The sequence below is a fragment of the Telopea speciosissima genome, chromosome 3 (assembly GCF_018873765.1).
Source record: "Telopea speciosissima isolate NSW1024214 ecotype Mountain lineage chromosome 3, Tspe_v1, whole genome shotgun sequence".
NCBI classification, from domain to species: domain Eukaryota; kingdom Viridiplantae; phylum Streptophyta; class Magnoliopsida; order Proteales; family Proteaceae; genus Telopea; species Telopea speciosissima.
Genome location: NC_057918.1, coordinates 51,272,046 through 51,288,658, shown reverse-complemented (window position 1 = coordinate 51,288,658; position 16,613 = coordinate 51,272,046). Strand labels below are relative to the sequence as shown.

Sequence of the window (16,613 nt, the reverse complement as noted above, 5' to 3'; positions counted from 1 at the left end):
CTATAGAGTATAGACATATTTTATGTTTGTTCAGCTTCATGGATTTCACCATCCTTTTTAAAAAAAAATTGTTGTTAGACATTAACAGAAACAATACTATATTGTATGTCGATGTGTTCAGACATGGCTCCCTTTGTATAAAAAATAGAAGCAAAGAACCATAGTTTCGTTTGCATGATTATGGTCAAATTGGGGGTTATATGTTTCTTTCTTTTTCCTCCATTTTAAACTTAATTTTTCTGAGCTACTTGCCCTTCTTATCTTGATTGTGACTTGGCCATTCTATGATTTTAATCTTGCCAATTCTGAGTAGGGCTAAGTACATAGTTGGCACAGCTAAAGCTTTGCAATCAAAACCTGGTGGGGGTGCAGAGTGGCTTGCTTCTCTTCGTGAATTAGCTTTGCATGAAACAATTGATGCCCTTTCAACTTTACCTGGAGTTGGTCCAAAGGTCGCTGCCTGTATAGCTCTCTTCTCTCTTGACCAGCATCATGCTATTCCTGTTGATACACATGTTTGGCAGGTATTGATATCTTGTTTCCTTTGTTGAAACATTTGACTACACATTTGTGTAAATTTGTTCATTCTTAGGTACTTTTGAAAGGCTGCCATCCTCCCCCCCCCCCCAAAAAAAAAAAATCCAATACCCAGACATGTGGCACCTGATAACTTGAATTTGGGAAAAGTACCTAAAACACTGTTTGGCATGTTTTGGGCTCCGTAAGCATCTGCTTGACAGGGGTACAAAGGAATCTTGTCTACAGATCCAAGCCACAAAACCTTCTTGATGGACTCTTGTTTGATGAGAATACTGCCTCATGATGCTAACTGTTACATTCATTATTCACGATCTTCATCATATTCTGACGTTCAAATGGTCGTGTCATTGGAGTCAAAGTACAGATTGCTACTCGTTACCTTATTCCAGAGCTTGCAGGAGTGCGTTTCACACCTAAGCATTTTACTCGGGTGGCAGAGGCATTTGTGAGCAAATTCGGGAAATATGCTGGTTGGGCACAAACTCTGCTTTTTATTGCTGAATTACCTTCTCAAAGGGCATTCCTGCCATCACATTGCTGGACTGCCAAGGAAACCAGATCTACCAAGCGTAATAGTGGGGAGACAGGTGGTAGCAGTTGAAGACTAGCTGAACAGTACTATTGCTTTCCTTCTAGTTGGAATTGGATGCTTAAATAGTTCCTGGTTTTAATTATTTTCCATGCATTCATATTTGAAGGAGAAGATCCATAAATTGAGGTATCAGTTTTGGATGTCAGTGCAAGAGGCCTAACTTGATGAAATTAAGCGTGGATGAAATTTAGTTCTTATTTGTGTGCACTCCACTGATTTGAAGTTGATTTTTCAGCCATGGGCTCTCCAAGGTTTGTCATAGAACCCTCTATTTTGCTCTCTTAATACATTTCCTTCCTTCACTTTGAACTCTTTTACATTATTTTTGATAAATGTCTTGCAGATAAATGGAAAAAGAATTAATGATGCTGGTTGGTTTGTCAGTAGCACATACGGCACTGGCCTTGTTTCGCTTTTTATTGCAGAACTACGTCACGTTTATGTACCTTTCATCCAATCTACAATTGTCAAATCAATCGGTCAAGAATTTGATTCTTCTAAAGCAAACATTGTTCACTATAGCTGTTGGGCATGCCAGAACTGTTCCTTTATTTTTTAGCCCAAACATATATTCATGCATATGATTCTCAAGGATATGACATGTAATTTTATTTTCAATGCATCACAGTAAACACAGCCAAATAAGTTTCATTCTGAAACTCGTTCGATGTCAGTACAGGGATGCTAGTTCTTAATTTTCACTGCATGGTGACAACAATTCTCAAATCCCCCTCTCACATGCACAGACAACCCACCTACCCACCTGTTCTAGTTCACTTTTGGCCTTGGGGATTTCCCTCGATCTATCCCCTTGATCTAGCATTCGTCTCCCGAGGGTTCCAAAATCCTGACATCCCTCACATGTGATTGAAAATGGTCGAGTGGTGCTGTATCATGCTCATGTGATTGAAAATGGTCAAGTGGTGTTGTATCACCCTCATGTGATTGAAAATGGTCGAGTGGTGTTGTATCGGTCTCATATGATTGGAAGTTCAACTTGAACGGTGCTATATTATTCCTACCATGTCAATCTGGAGGTATGACATCACCTGGCTGAATAATCTTGGGCATAGGACCATGCTCTTAGGCATAGGATCAAGAGGGTCGTCAAAGGAGTACAAGTCGAAGACTAATGCTCTTAGGCATAGGACCGTTGAGGTCGCTAAGAGGAAATGTCACCAAAACTTTTACGAAGGATTGATGGGCAATATGATTTGATATGCATGTCTTCGGCATACTTGTACATGTTTTCACCATGGTTTAGTGATTGGTTTTCACCAGATTTGGTTTATTGCTAATGTTTTACACCTCTGAGCAGGGTGCCGGTAGTACATGCTCTCGGGTGACAAAGTCTGACATTCTTTTCTCTTTGTCCTTTGGTTGTGACACAGGTCTCGGTCAAATAGGGGTAAAATGTAGACGTTGCATTTTTGCCATCCTTGGCAATGATGACAACAGGATACAGATGATTGTCGACACCTCTCAAAGAACCTCCCAAGACCTTGAGAACCCTTTGAAAACTCAAAAATACCCTTGCCCAGGGAGATTGAGCTTGCGGGATCCATTCTAGGTTTCTGCAGCACCACAAAAAGAAGGAAAGCACACTTCCCGAGAAAAGATGAACTGGCCTTCTGCGATGCCACAGAATAAAATAGTGATTACCTATTAATAGGAGTCTCCTCCCTCATTTGGACATATCATCTTCTCTTGGGAAATGTTCTCCCAAACCTATGTTTTGTCAATTTTAGTGTCTGAAGTTCTTTTTCACTCGTTCTAGGGTCCTCCCCATCTCCTGTCTTGAAGCCCATGATCTCGTCACCCTATTCGCAGTCCGGATCATCCGGATCCACCTATCCAATGTATTCCTACTATCTTAAACCCCATATTTTTCTTTCAGAAATCCCATGAGTCTCATGTAACATCGTTATTCTGTTTGAAGATCTAGCATTTGGCTTCCAGATCTCTCGCAACGCCATTATGTTGCCCGAAGTTTGAGTATTAAAAGTCTCATATATAGCCGTTACTTTGTCCGAAGTTGGATTGACTTGAAGATCATCCCAACTGTTACTCTATTCGACCAGAAGAAGGCAAGACAATCATCCATCTCCACCTGAGTCGGGGAGATCATTTATATCTCGTATTTTAGTGTTTTTGTACAGATATACATACGTTTCCATTTCTTCGAAGCACAATGTAAACAATTAAGGTAATTGTTCTATTTCTTTTCTTAGTGTAAATAGTAATTTTCATTTGTTAAAGTATCTCGTTTGATTTCCTTTCATATATTTGATGCATCATATAGGCTTACATGTTGTGATATAGGACACATCATTATGGGAGAATATTCAAACCTGAGCATCTAGTGGAAAGATCGGTATAACCAGGCAAGGTGGGGTGCTAATACCTTCTCATCTTCGTAACCTGACCGCTTACCCAGACTCTCTGGTCAGACTATATGGAATCATACAGCACTTTCCATTTCCGATGGATTGTGCTACCACTCATTGGGTCCTAGGCCCAAACCCTCCGTGGTGACTGCTATTTCTTTGATGTATGTGAAGCATGACTCCATTCTCCTCATTCTCAATAATATAATCTGAATAATGAACCCCAATTTTCCACCATATAAAAGGGTCACAAAAAGACCACCTCGCTTGGGGACAGAGGAGGAACTTTTCATTTCCTCTGGGTGACCATAGGTCGCGGTACACACAGGTGGCTATCCTCTCCGCTAAAATTAATGGAGGGTTGGATGCAAAACTTTATTTGAAGTAGTGATCCATTGCATTTTAAAAGGGTAACAATAAAGTGGGATGTTGTGTGAGCCTAAACATGAAAGTGGGGTACGTATAAAGCGGCTTTGTGATGTGGATAAGGCCCTTCTTTTTGGAAAATCAAATCCGATCCCTCTATTTTTTGGAAATTCATAAGAGCTTGTTATGTGTTTGGTGATGGAACTTTAACAAAATTGACTATTTTCTACTCTATTTGGTCTGGTATCAAGAAGGTATGGGAGTTGGCGGCTTCTAATGAAAGGTGGATTATTGGTGACATGTCCACCATTAATTTTTGGCATGATCGGTGGTTACGAAAGAGGATTGTTGCTGAATTATCTGGTTGGATCCATCTTTGTTCAAGGGTTCCAATACTAAAGTCTCTCTTTTTTTTGTCACTCTAATTGGAGTTTCCCCTAGTCTCTTCTATTTTTTTGCATGATGTTTTTGCTGCCTCTTTTAAGATTCCATTGGCTAATATGCAAAGTAAAGACGGAAGAGTATGGGAGCATTCTCAAGGTGGTGTTTTTTTAGAAATCCATTTGGGAGTGTCTTCAAAGCAAGGGCTCAAAACCCCCCTTAGTATTCTATCATGTGGGCTAAATATCTTCAACCAAGTCAATTTACCTTTGGTGGAAATTGATGCATCAACATCTTCCTATTGATAATGTTATTACTTGAAAAGTATTCTCATGGCTTCGATGTGTTTTTTATCTTTATGTATAATGAAAAATTTTAATCATCTTTTCTTGGAGTGTTCTGTCTCAAGAAAGTTGTGCTAGCATTTCTTGAGCATTTTCAAAATCTTCTGGCCAAATTTCTCATATCTTAATGATTTATTGATATGATGGAAAAGGAAGACTATAGTAGTGTCTCTCAGATGTGTGTGTGGCTCTCATGAATGATTCTTATTCCAATGCACATTTTGTATGAATATAACCTGAGAAGGTTTGAAGCAAAATGTAGACATTCAAGTATTATATTGGAGGACATTAAGAAAGACATTTGTGTGGCTTTTCTTATGGAGTCATCCAAGGAAAAGCGATAGAAGATTATATCATTTCAAAATAGTTGAGTGTTACTCCTTAAGCCTTTCAACTCCTATGATAATCTTCGAAGTAAAGTGTTGTAAACTTGACACAAGATGATATATGTTAAACATTGATGAATGCTCTTTGAGTAACCCAAGTAACGCAATTGCCAGAGGAATCTTGAGAAATTTGACTGACTCTTCTATGAGTTGCTTTTCTAAATTTTTAGGAGTTCATTCTAATTTTTATGCTGAATTTGTTGTTTTCTTTTTTTGGATTAAAATTGGCAAGGGACAAAGGCCTTGCCCAGTTATGGATTGAATGTGATTCATTGGTAGTACTATTTATGTATTCAAAGCCAAAACATCCCTTGGATTTTTCATCAGTAGTGGATAGGGTTCTTTCATTTTCTTTTACCTATTCAATGAAAGATTACCCATTATTATAAGGAGGTGAACACAATTGCTTATGAATATTGCAACATCACATGTATCTTTTTTTTTTTTTTGTCCTATCACTCTATATAGAAAATTATTTGGGATGCATAGGAAGATGCAGATTTCATTTTGTACATGGCTAATATTTTAGGATATTGTATTTTGTGATCTTTTGTCTGGAGGTTTCTGATGATGGCAATGCCAAAAATAGATCCTTGGGTCAAATGTTTTTTCTGTCTTGCACTCTATTGATATGACAATGCTGAAGGTGGAGTGTTAAGATTTTTCTATATTTTCTTTTTCAGTCTGAATATGCCTAGACTATAATCCTATACATCCTTTTATCTTAATATATTCTTTTCTTTTCTTGATCTTTAGTAAAAAAAATTCAATATGGTAGATTAGTATATGTGGTATATGAGATTAGGACATCCTAGAATCAAGAAAATGCAATAGAAAATTAAATTGGGGTTAGTTCGTAAGTTATCAAAAGTAGAATATGATGTATGTGAGCACTGCTTATCTAGTAAGATGACTAAGAATCCTTTCCTAGTGGAAGAGAAAGTAAAGGAACTCTTCAAAGTGATACAATCTTATATTTGTGGGTCATTCAATGTGAGCACCTATTGTGGTAGAACTTATTTTATTACATTTATCGATGATTATTCCCAATATGGATATATTTAATTATTAAATAAAAAATAAGAAGCATTTGAACATTTCAAATTCCATAGACGTAAAGCACAAAATCAGGTAGGAAAAAATATTAAGATTCTAAGAACCGATCGTGGTGAAAAATATAACTCCACTTGTCATGCCCCTATCCCGATGTAAGATATTTTACCATATAGGGGTATGACTGGGACAATCACACATCATCCCAACACCTACCAGGATCGCAGATACAGTGTCCCGAGCCACAGTCCACCTTGTCATCACATTATGACAGCAGAAAGGAACGTACCAAAAGGAATAAATCGTTCTAATCACAGAGTTAGTGAAAGCAAAATTAAATTCAAATTTGTGAAATTATAGAGCATCGGTTATCTAATGATAACACATAATTACAATAATAATGTTCGTAACCATGAAGTCTCTCCTAATAAATAAATATATAGTTTATACATGATTGTGGGAGAAATACAGGAATTAAATAATAAACAATTGCCCCTAGAGCACAAATCCTTGGGTGTACATCTACATCCAAGCCACGGTCATCAACTCCACTTGATTCGCATCCAACGGTGCTCGCCAAGAGGTTATTTGCATATAAACTAAAAGTGGTTGTACAACGGGGTTAGCTACACTAGCTAGTGAGGGAGCAAAGGGGAATGCGCACACATCACACAATCAATACCAAACAGAATGATGCATGCTAATGTTAGATTCATTTTTCACCTAACACACAATTCTATTGGTCAAGTATATGCTACTGTGATAACTTGGAAAACACTGAGGGTCACTTATCCTATCGCTCCAGTGAGACCTCAATTATCACAAGGGGACCTGCACCGACAGAAGCCATCACGACCACCCAGTGGCAAACCCCGATAGCCATCACTACCCTTGTCCTGGCCTTTCCCACCTCCACAGACCGCAGGTGCTCAGACTATCCAACACATAAACCCCTGTTGGCAAGGGTCGTAGCATAAGGGAACAAATATCCTAGCCACAGATATACTATATGTAGGTCTTATCATCCCGAGAGGTATTCCGGGTGCATCAACGTCCTATTCCATCTAGTACCTTGGTACCAACACGACATGACACATACAAATCAGGATGACATATAACAGATTTCATAATTAAATAAATTGGGATTATGGTACCAGCACACCCGGCACCGTAGCCCGATACAATGGTGAACATTATATTATCACATTCATAACAGATCATAGTTAAATAAAATGCAATGCGCACCATGCTTATAAATATACATAGTATGTTTATTATTAACAATTATATAATAATCAAACCCAACAAAGTTACCCAGAACCCACTCACCGGACGTGATTGGCATGAATCTCCCCGGGCATAGGGTGTCATCTGGCGTGGTTCACATGAATCTCACCGGTGCACCGACCTAACATATCAAAGAAAGCATTAAAACAAGTATAGGAGGGGTCCCATGCTAGACCCTCAGGGTTAAAACCAAGTTTCAACCAAGACAGCATGAGCGGACTCACGGGCGGTCTCAGCAGAGGTGAATCCGCCCCTGACTCCGTTCAGGCCAAAAGGTAAAACCAGGGCGAGCGGACCCACGAACGGAACTTCTTACTTGAGTCCGGTGGTTGATCCGTTCGACACCTGAGACACACTTAAAAGGGAGCGGATCCATGGGCGGATGTGCATTTTGGGTCCGCCCCTGCATCCGTCCGATTTCCTGAGACAGACCCGAGAGCAACAGGTCCCGGGCGGAGGCAAACAGAGTGAATCTGTGCCTTCGTCCGCTCAGGCCAACACACAGGGTTTATACTGGGCGGACTGAAGGGCGGTACCACGATAGATGGATCCGGTCGTTCGTGCGTCGGCAGTCTCTTCCGAGATTTCAAGGAGTTTCAGCTCCAGCTTGGAGCTTGGAGCTTCTTAGCACCTCAGAAACAAGGGAGGGGTGTCTAAGCATTCCAAGGGTCACTAGAACCTAGGCTTAAGCTCATGGATCCAAGATCCTACAAGGTTGGGTCTCAATTTGGTCCAAAGAGATGGGTTCCAAAGTCTAAAACCTAAGTTCTCTAACAATGGTTGAAATTGCAGCACCAAGGGGTTCAAACCAGACCTAGGTCAGCTCCATTAGAGCTCCAACTAGGGACTGAGCTCTACCTTGAGTCCCAAATGGAACTCTACGTCACCCAACCTCAAGGAAATCATCAAATAAAAGGGAAAAATGGAGGAGAATCAGGTTTGGGGAGCTTACCTTGGTGAGGTCCTCCCATGGAGGGGTGGAGTCCAAGGCTAGGTGAGCCTTCATGCTCTCCTTCCTTCCTTTGCATCTCTTCTCCTTCACTTTCTTCTTCCTTCTTGGTCCGGTCAGCAAGAGGAGGAGATGTGGGGCAGCCAGCCATTTTGGCATAGCTCCCATCTTCTTCCCTTCCCCTCTCATTCCTCTTCCACTCCTACTTCTTCCCTCTTTCTTCCTCCTTCTCCTTCTCTTGTCTCTTCTCCTCCACGGTTTTGGGGAGGGGGAGGGAAAAGAGAATAAAAGGGGTTCTTTTAGTTTTAAGGGGGTAGAAGGGACCTTAGGGGGTGTTTGGTTAGGGGTCTTTAGGATGTGGTTTAGGCCCTTAGGGCTTAAATGGGTTTTGGGTTAGGCATTAGGCCATGTTTGGTCCAAGTCATGGCCCTTAGGTCCATTTAGTTAATTAGGGTCTGTTTGGGTTGGGTCCAGGCCTCATTTAGATCTAATAGCCTTTAGGTCCAGTTTGGTTTAGGCTAGTGTATACAAAACCCATTAATTATTTAAGTTAGGTCTTGTGGGCCCCACTTCATGGTCCTAACAACCATTCTATGGCAAGGGTAGGGGTTCATATGGTCCAGGGGTTCAATTAAGGTGTTTGGGACACTGGGGTGTGGGTCCCACATGAAAATAATCCAAAAAAGACTGATGACAGCACGGGCGGATCCTCGAGCGGATTCAATAAGAGTGAGTCCATTCGTGACTCCGGTGTTGCTGTCATGGCCCAAACTTCAAGGAAAGTGACGGGGCTTTGGCCCACACTTCCAAAACTTCGAGGGGGTTCTTATTATCCTATTTTCAGTTCAAGTTTATTAGGGTTGACCATGGCCATAAGGCATTACCCATTGGGTAAGGTCTAAACTACCCCAGGGTACAGGGGATATCTGGGGTACGGGTGTAACATCACTGAATTTAAGAAATTCATGAGGAACACAGAATTATTAAACAAAAGACTATATCTTTCACACTACAATAGAATGGTGTGACTGAATAATGAAATAGAACGCTACTTAATATGGTACGTTGAATGCCATCACTCTCTACCTACTCCAAAAAATTATGGGGAGAAGACATACAACAACTTATATTTTAAATAAAATTCCCACAAAATTAGTTGAATTTACACCTTCTGAACTATAGACAGGTAGGAAACTAAACCTATAAAATCTAAGGAAGTATGGATTAATAGCCCATATATTAATACCTGAACTATATAGAAACAAGTTGCATTTTAGAACTATCAGATGCAATTTCATAGAATATCCAAAAAGATTAAAGAAATATAGGTTCTATCAATCCAAAAAAAGTCTTATTGAGAGCCGAGATGCAGAATTTATAGAGAACCTAGAAAAGAAACCATATCAGGAGGATTCAGAACCCTTACATGTCATTGACGATGACTATGATGTTGACCATTAAGATGAACCAAGAATGATCAAGGAACACAAGTCCCTAAAGATCAAGTTAATCCTCTAGGACAAGATCCAGAACCTAGGGTAAGTGGGAGTAAGAGAACCAAAGCACCTATGGCTTATCTAGACGAATGCTACCTTTATCTATGTGAGCCATCTTGTTGTACAGTTAACACAAATGTAATACTAATCGATCTCGTAACCTATAGTGAAGCAATAAAATCGTGAGAATGAGTTAAATGATTGAATGTCATGTGGGAGGAAATTGATTCCATCACAAAGAACTAAGTATGATAATTGTGTGACCTACCACAGGCATAAATGTCATGGATTGCAAATGGATTTGTTGATAAATTCAAGATCCAATTAGTCTAAAAAAGATTTACACAAAAGGAAGGTATAGACTACTAGGAAACTTACTTACTAGTAGCGAAATTTGCCTCTATAATGTTGATATTGACATTTGTCACACATCTGGACTTATAATTATCCTAGATGGAGGTGAAAACTGCTTTTCTAAATGGCGAGTTGAACATAATCATTACATGCGATACCAGAAAGTTTTCAGGTAACAAAACATGAAGATAAAATATATAGACTTAAAAAGGCTTTATACAAATTAAAATAGTTTTCACGTCAGTGGTATCTAGTATTTGCAAAATGATCCTTAAATTAGGATTCATTACAAACAAATTGGACAAATGCGTATATATTTTATAACATGACAATATGTAATCTAATGTACATTATATTGTATATACAACCGGATTTGATATATCCAGTCGGTTTGGTAAGTAGATACCAAAATAATTATGACTCTATCCATTGGGAAGTAGTGAAAAGGAAAATGAAGTACATCAAAGAAACAAAACATTTAAAATTATATTTTCAATAAAAAAAACTTGAAATTATTGGATACTCTGATGCTGATTTCAGAAGTGACAAAGATGGTTGTAAATCCACTTCTAGGCATCTGTTTATATTTGGAGGTCCAACTACTTCTTGGAGTAGCAAGAAACAATGGTGTGTTGTGAGGCACACACAAGAAGTTGAGTACATTGCTTATAGTATGACAAGAACTCTTGTAATCTGGATAAGACAGTTCTTAATGGAATTTGGAATGGATCTTGTAAATGATCCAATGGAGATTTTCTGTGATAATCAGGAAACAATAAGCCTAATACACAATGGTGCAAACAGTTCAAGGAAAAAACATATATAAATCCAATATCACTATATATGAAATATAGAAAAAAAAAGTGAAATTAAAGCAACCTATACACCTAAGAGCGATATGGTAGCTAATATCCTGACAAAGGGAGTTCATGCAGAAACCTATTAAACATATGAATTTAATGGGACTTAGAGCAACCCCTAAGCCTGAAATCGAAACTAAATGTTCGAAATATTTTTAGGACTTAGAGCAGTCTAAGTCTGGAATAAAAACTAAATGTTCCTTGTCATAACAATGAAAATCTAATGATGATTTTCCCTGAAAATGGAAAAAAAAAATACCATGAGAACAAGGTATGGGGAGTTGGGAAAAAAAATACTAATTCACAACAAACGAAAGCAATCGTAAGAAGAGCCCCAACCTCAAATACAGAGAAACATTTTTAACTACTCAATCGACCCAATACTCACTCTCTTCCAGTAACATCCTATTATGTGCCTAATGGGTCCCACTCTAGTGTATGGGCACTAGATTGGGTCAGCTTAGTATGGGATAGGTTAAAGAGCTTGATTTAATGCATTCCATCAGCTTCAGAGTTTTTAGCGTATCGATCAAGCACCGAACATTTGGTATCAAAGCTGGGCACCACGTCACGGGTTCGAGTCACGACAAGGGCTACCTAGGAGAGGGCTACCTGGAGTAGATTGAAAACCGTCAAGAAAGGACTACTTGCCACCAGGTAAAAATCCTGGAGTAGAATGAGGTCGCTTGGAAAGGGCGACCTATCGCCAGAATGAAAACTGCCTAGAGTGAGAGTCGCCGAGGACAACGGCTATGTAAACCTGGTGGTCTGTTATGTGCCTAATGAGGCCCACTCTAGTGTATGAGCATTAGATTGGGTCAGCCTAGTATGAGATAGGTTAAAAGGTTTAATTTAACGTGTTCCATCAGCTTCGGAGCTTTTGGCGTATCGATCAAGTACCTAACACATCCACACCATCTTATAAAATTACTTATATTCGATTATAATCTTTGGTTTGAACAAAACTTAATGGAATTGTATTTGATCAAATCTTGAAACTCATGAGCTGGTGGAACCAATGGTACTCGGGATATGGTAATGCCCTTGGCACAACTCCTAGCCTTCACATTTTAGGAGCATGCATATTCGCAATAACTGGCGCATTGGCATTTTATATGCATACATATTTGCTATCATTGGTGGTTATCTTTCATTACACAGACAATCTCACTTGGATTTTCTAATGGAGGCCCTTCATTAATTTATAATTGAAAAATTATGTCTGTTTTTTCGCTGGAGACATTCACTTGCATAAGCCATGCCATGTATATCATGCAGCACAGCTAGTATTCACTAACATTAATTCAACAGTTCCCACAGATGCCTGTAAGGAGAAAATTTCAGAAAATGAAGTTGTACCTACAAAGATACACATCCAATGGAATACATTTATTAGAAGATTCAAAAAGGAAGATACACTTGACACAGAAAGCTTTCATTTTGCAGCTTTGTCTGAGATCACAAAGGAAAAAAACGAGCGAGAATTTTGTGGTTTCATGCCTATCTAGATGTTTTAAACAGTAATTACCAATGATCAATGTTTCCTACAATGAATTTTAGGAGGGAATATCAAATGGAAATCTATAATGTGACATCTGTGATCGACCCACATCCAAAATCTGGGCTGCCACCACTGGAAATCTCAATGACACACTGCTTCAACAGCAAGTTTCTTGGTCAAGCCTGGGCACAAATCCTTACTGAAGTTATCTTCTGATAACGCTACGGCACAATCAGTTTTGCTTAGGCAGATCTGCAATGACATTAAAAACAGGTTCAACAATAAAGGAGCCACGTCAAAAGTAAAATCCTACAATCAGGTAACTTTCTACTTTCTATCATGGAAAAAGGCATGGGGCATGGCTGAGCATCCTATGAGGTTGGAGGTCAGTCTAAGTTTTGTGATGAAAAGCAGAGGAAGCAAATTTATCCTTAAAGCTTATTGTAGCAAAAAGGAAATATACTTGTGAAAATACGCCACTATAGAATTACCAGGATCTATAACACATTCACTTGTTTTCGATGTATCATATGTTCAGAGCAAAAGAATAGACTGCAAAGATGAATGAAAACCATTTTGACTCAGGTCATATGAGTTTATTTATCTTCCTTACCTTCTCAACCACGTTAGCCGATGTAGGATCATGGCATTCTCCTTTGCTGTAAGATCCACAAGTCCCACTAGGAGTCCCAAAGCTAGCAAATTTTACAACGGAAATACTACCATTATTGGGACATCTAAGATATAGAATTGCCTTGGCTTCAATATTTTCCGTGGTATCTTTGTGCCAAGACTCAAGATCCGTGGTATCTTTGTGCCAAGACTCAAGATCCACAATAGGATAGTCCTCAGAAGCCGTAGCACATATGTTGGTCACACGTCGTCTTGAGAACTTGATCTCATTTGGATTTCCACCTTTCTCCTCAAAGATCACAAGAATGTTTCCAGATGGCCGAAACCAAGACCGTGGAACATGGTACCTGTTCCAGATGTCATAGCAAATTTTAAGATAGTCAAAGATATATGTTCAACAGAGAGAACCATGTCAGGTAGCAGTAGCACACCAAAATATACAATACTTTTAGAACAAAGGCAAGCAGGGCGATCAAAACAAAGATCCTTAGCTGTAAAACAAATTGCTCAAGAAATGCTTCGGTTTTTACTTTTGGAATGTCATAATGCTTTTAGAAACTGAGTGTTTACAATAATATCCGCCTTAAGTTGGCCCAAGTATCCTTCCTGTTTTTGAACCACAATGATTGGAAGAAGCTTGTATACTGTCTACGTCTCTAATGTTTATATTAGAAGGAATTAGAATCACCTGTAGTAGTGTAATTACAGTGTGAGGAAACTTTTGACTCAAGTAGCAACATGCCAGGGCCTGGCTATGCTAAGTGTAATGGTTAATGAGTAACTGAGAAAAACATAAAAGATCAAATCTGAACTTGCCTTTTCCTTTTCAAATTATACATTTATTAACTATAGCTTTTGTTCATCATGTCTGGGCTAGCATCCAGTCATAGTTTGGAAATGGATTAGCAGATGGGTGTTGAACGGCAAGCTTGGTTGGATGAAGCTCAATTGGGAGTGATCTCCATAGTGAGTTAATGGGCTTTCGTTAACCACCTTATTGTGTAAAGTGTACACTGGACCTATTAGTGATTGGGCCATATTATGGGGGAGGCCCAGTTACTCTGATTTCAGCGCTATGCCCATTAATAGCGATCATTGACAACTTGTGTAGAACGGGGAGCAGACAAGACAGACAAGTGGGCGAGAAGAGCATTCAAGGAGTTCTTTGATAAGAGATATGGATCCGGTATGGTTCTATTCAATCTCGTACATTATTATCGTTTTGTGTTCTTTGATCCATCATATTGATCCTATGGAATAATTTGATTAGTAAAGTTCTCCAATCATGTTAATCTAAAGCTTGTTTGACTGCTTGAGATAAAAGTTGGGTTCTAGCAGAATATGCAAGCTATTAAACATAACAATTTTGAGTTGTATATGCAGGAAGGTAGACTCCAAGTTGTGCCAAAGTTAGAAGGGAAATAACAGATGAGCAATTCTATTTTCTTTTTCTGTTTACCATCTTTGAGTTGGTTCTCCACAGCCAGTGCTGCATTTGTTAGGGATGAATTTCCCTCTGTAATTGCATTGCTGAGGGCATTCATCATGTATAGAGCTTGTCCTAGGCCAATATCTTCCAATTGCTTCACCATTTAGCCAAGCCAACCCTTTCCCCATATGCACCATATCCAACCCGACAGGTTCATCTCCGGGTGGAGGATCCACAATTGCCTGTAAAGTTTTACACAATATTATTTTTTCAAGAAAAACAGCTAAAGATAAGTAAACCTAGTACACGCGGCAGGCAAGTGATAATGAAATCATGATCTGCTGCATTTGCTTTTGTAGATACAGCAGAACTTACTAGGAATACAGAAATCAAAAGTTTCACCAATGTCATATTTGAGTAACCTAAACATGCTTACTTAAAAATTTCTAGCCTTCTTCTATAAGAATCCATAAAGAACTCTCCTAAAACTTTGTTTAAAACTTTTCCTCTATTTGTTGCTGTTTGCGCAGTTATTGGCAACAAGTATACCTTGTACCATGTGAGAGGTTGATTCTTTGGCGGCATTGAGGTTGATACCCACTTCACATTGTTCATCCCATTTTCCTTGTATATATCTAGGTGCTCTCCCTCCAATCCAATCTGGGGTAAAAAAGAAAAAGATAAAATGAAAAAGGGAATAAATAAATTAACATAAGGACTTCACTATGATGCACAGAAGTAACATTGTTTTGTGTACAAGAAAGAAGTGCAGTCAATGAACTAGTTTTTGTATGGCCTAGTAGTGTCCTTTCTCTATACAAAATAAACACAAGAAAGCATGCTGTGTGAGATACAAAATTGGAGGCACTTTTTCAAGACACATTGTTCATCTCAGTTTCTCAAGATAGCATGCTTTGTTCAGCCACACTTTCATTAATGTATATCTATTGGTTATATACAAAATTGGAGATTCTTTCTCCTTGATATAAGGTGATAGGTCACAGGTTGTTACAACCACGTAGATATCTTTTGAGATTAGACTGTAGTTTGTTGAACTGATCCAGGAGTCTCTCGGATTGGTTTCAACTGTGCACTCAAGACTTAGTCAATATAGCCATTAGTCAACGCCAGGACTGATTGGTTTAACAATCATATTCAACACAACCAAGGCTTCTTCCAACTAAATGGTTTGGCCACATGGATCCTTTTTCCCCATTTGACCCTGTTTGTTAAGTTGTTGATCATGCATACAAAAATTTAGGTACTGAGAACAAAGCAGTGACCTCCAAGATACTGCTCATGAATAAGCAGCAGGCCACACCAAATTCGAAACTTTGTTTTTAAGTTCAAACTTCAAAATGTCTCACCCTTGTTATATCTTTGCCGTGTCCAGGTAACAGAGACAGAAACCAAACCAATTATTCCATCAGAAGATACTACTTCAAGGTTCCAATGGTTAAAAGACCAATTCACATGTATAGTCACAAACAATTCATGAGGATGCAAGTGAATGAGTTTGAGGAACAGAAATATCAATTCTGACATCTTTCTGTAAGTGTTTTTTAACAAAAAGAGTTTGAGGAACAGGAATTACCTTGTAGACCCAAGAATTTGAAGACAAGTTAATGGTTCCACTTTTAAAACCCTCAATCTGTACACTGGTGAATCCGGCTCCTACCCATTCGTAAAATGGCCCAGCATTCTTCAAAAAAAAAAAAAAATTTACAGGAGAGGTCAATAAACCATTGCATAGATTACAAAGGCATATGACCTACAGAACAAAGACAATGTTTTCTGAAATTCAGCTGTGTTGGCCAAATGATACCAAAATGCCATATGCAGCAGCAGTGTTGGATTTCCCAGATCACTAGTATACACCAATATCCATATTCATGGCCTTGTCTAGGTAACAAGGACACTGATTAATGTCTCAGTGTCAAACACACATTCTAAGTTTGACATGTTTAAACTTGAATTTTGGATTAATATCACATCTCAAAAATGTGAATATAATATCTAGTAGTAAAATTTGTCTTCCAAATTTAATAAATTTCT

The 16,613-nt window shown here is 38.7% G+C and overlaps 2 protein-coding genes across 7 annotated transcripts in view; one reads left to right on the top strand and one right to left on the bottom strand.

The window, feature by feature from the left end:
- Positions 1–1,581, top strand: part of LOC122654632 (N-glycosylase/DNA lyase OGG1) — a 32,072-nt gene extending 30,491 nt beyond the window's left edge. Inside the window, exons 2-5 of one of the 2 annotated variants that reach the window (XM_043848818.1) lie at positions 314–524; positions 905–1,109; positions 1,239–1,383; positions 1,476–1,581. In XM_043848818.1, the coding sequence (XP_043704753.1) occupies positions 314–524; positions 905–1,109; positions 1,239–1,252 (430 nt within the window). In that variant the 3' untranslated portion in view covers positions 1,253–1,383; positions 1,476–1,581. Of the gene's footprint in view, positions 1–313; positions 525–904; positions 1,128–1,238; positions 1,384–1,475 lie in introns of both variants that reach the window. The other variant, XM_043848817.1, reaches the window with a different exon arrangement.
- LOC122654631 (beta-galactosidase 10) overlaps positions 1,071–16,613 on the bottom strand; it is a 36,119-nt gene continuing 20,576 nt past the window's right edge. For 2 of the 5 annotated variants that reach the window (XM_043848811.1, XM_043848816.1), the window contains 5 exons: positions 16,153–16,260; positions 15,108–15,218; positions 14,589–14,800; positions 13,110–13,476; positions 12,484–12,748 (listed from right to left, as the gene is read on the bottom strand). In XM_043848811.1, coding sequence (XP_043704746.1) covers positions 12,638–12,748; positions 13,110–13,476; positions 14,589–14,800; positions 15,108–15,218; positions 16,153–16,260 — 909 coding nt within the window. In that variant the 3' untranslated portion in view covers positions 12,484–12,637. Of the gene's footprint in view, positions 1,083–12,483; positions 12,749–13,109; positions 13,477–14,588; positions 14,801–15,107; positions 15,219–16,152; positions 16,261–16,613 lie in introns of those variants that run through there. The other 3 variants (XR_006331941.1, XM_043848812.1, XM_043848813.1) reach the window with 3 other exon arrangements.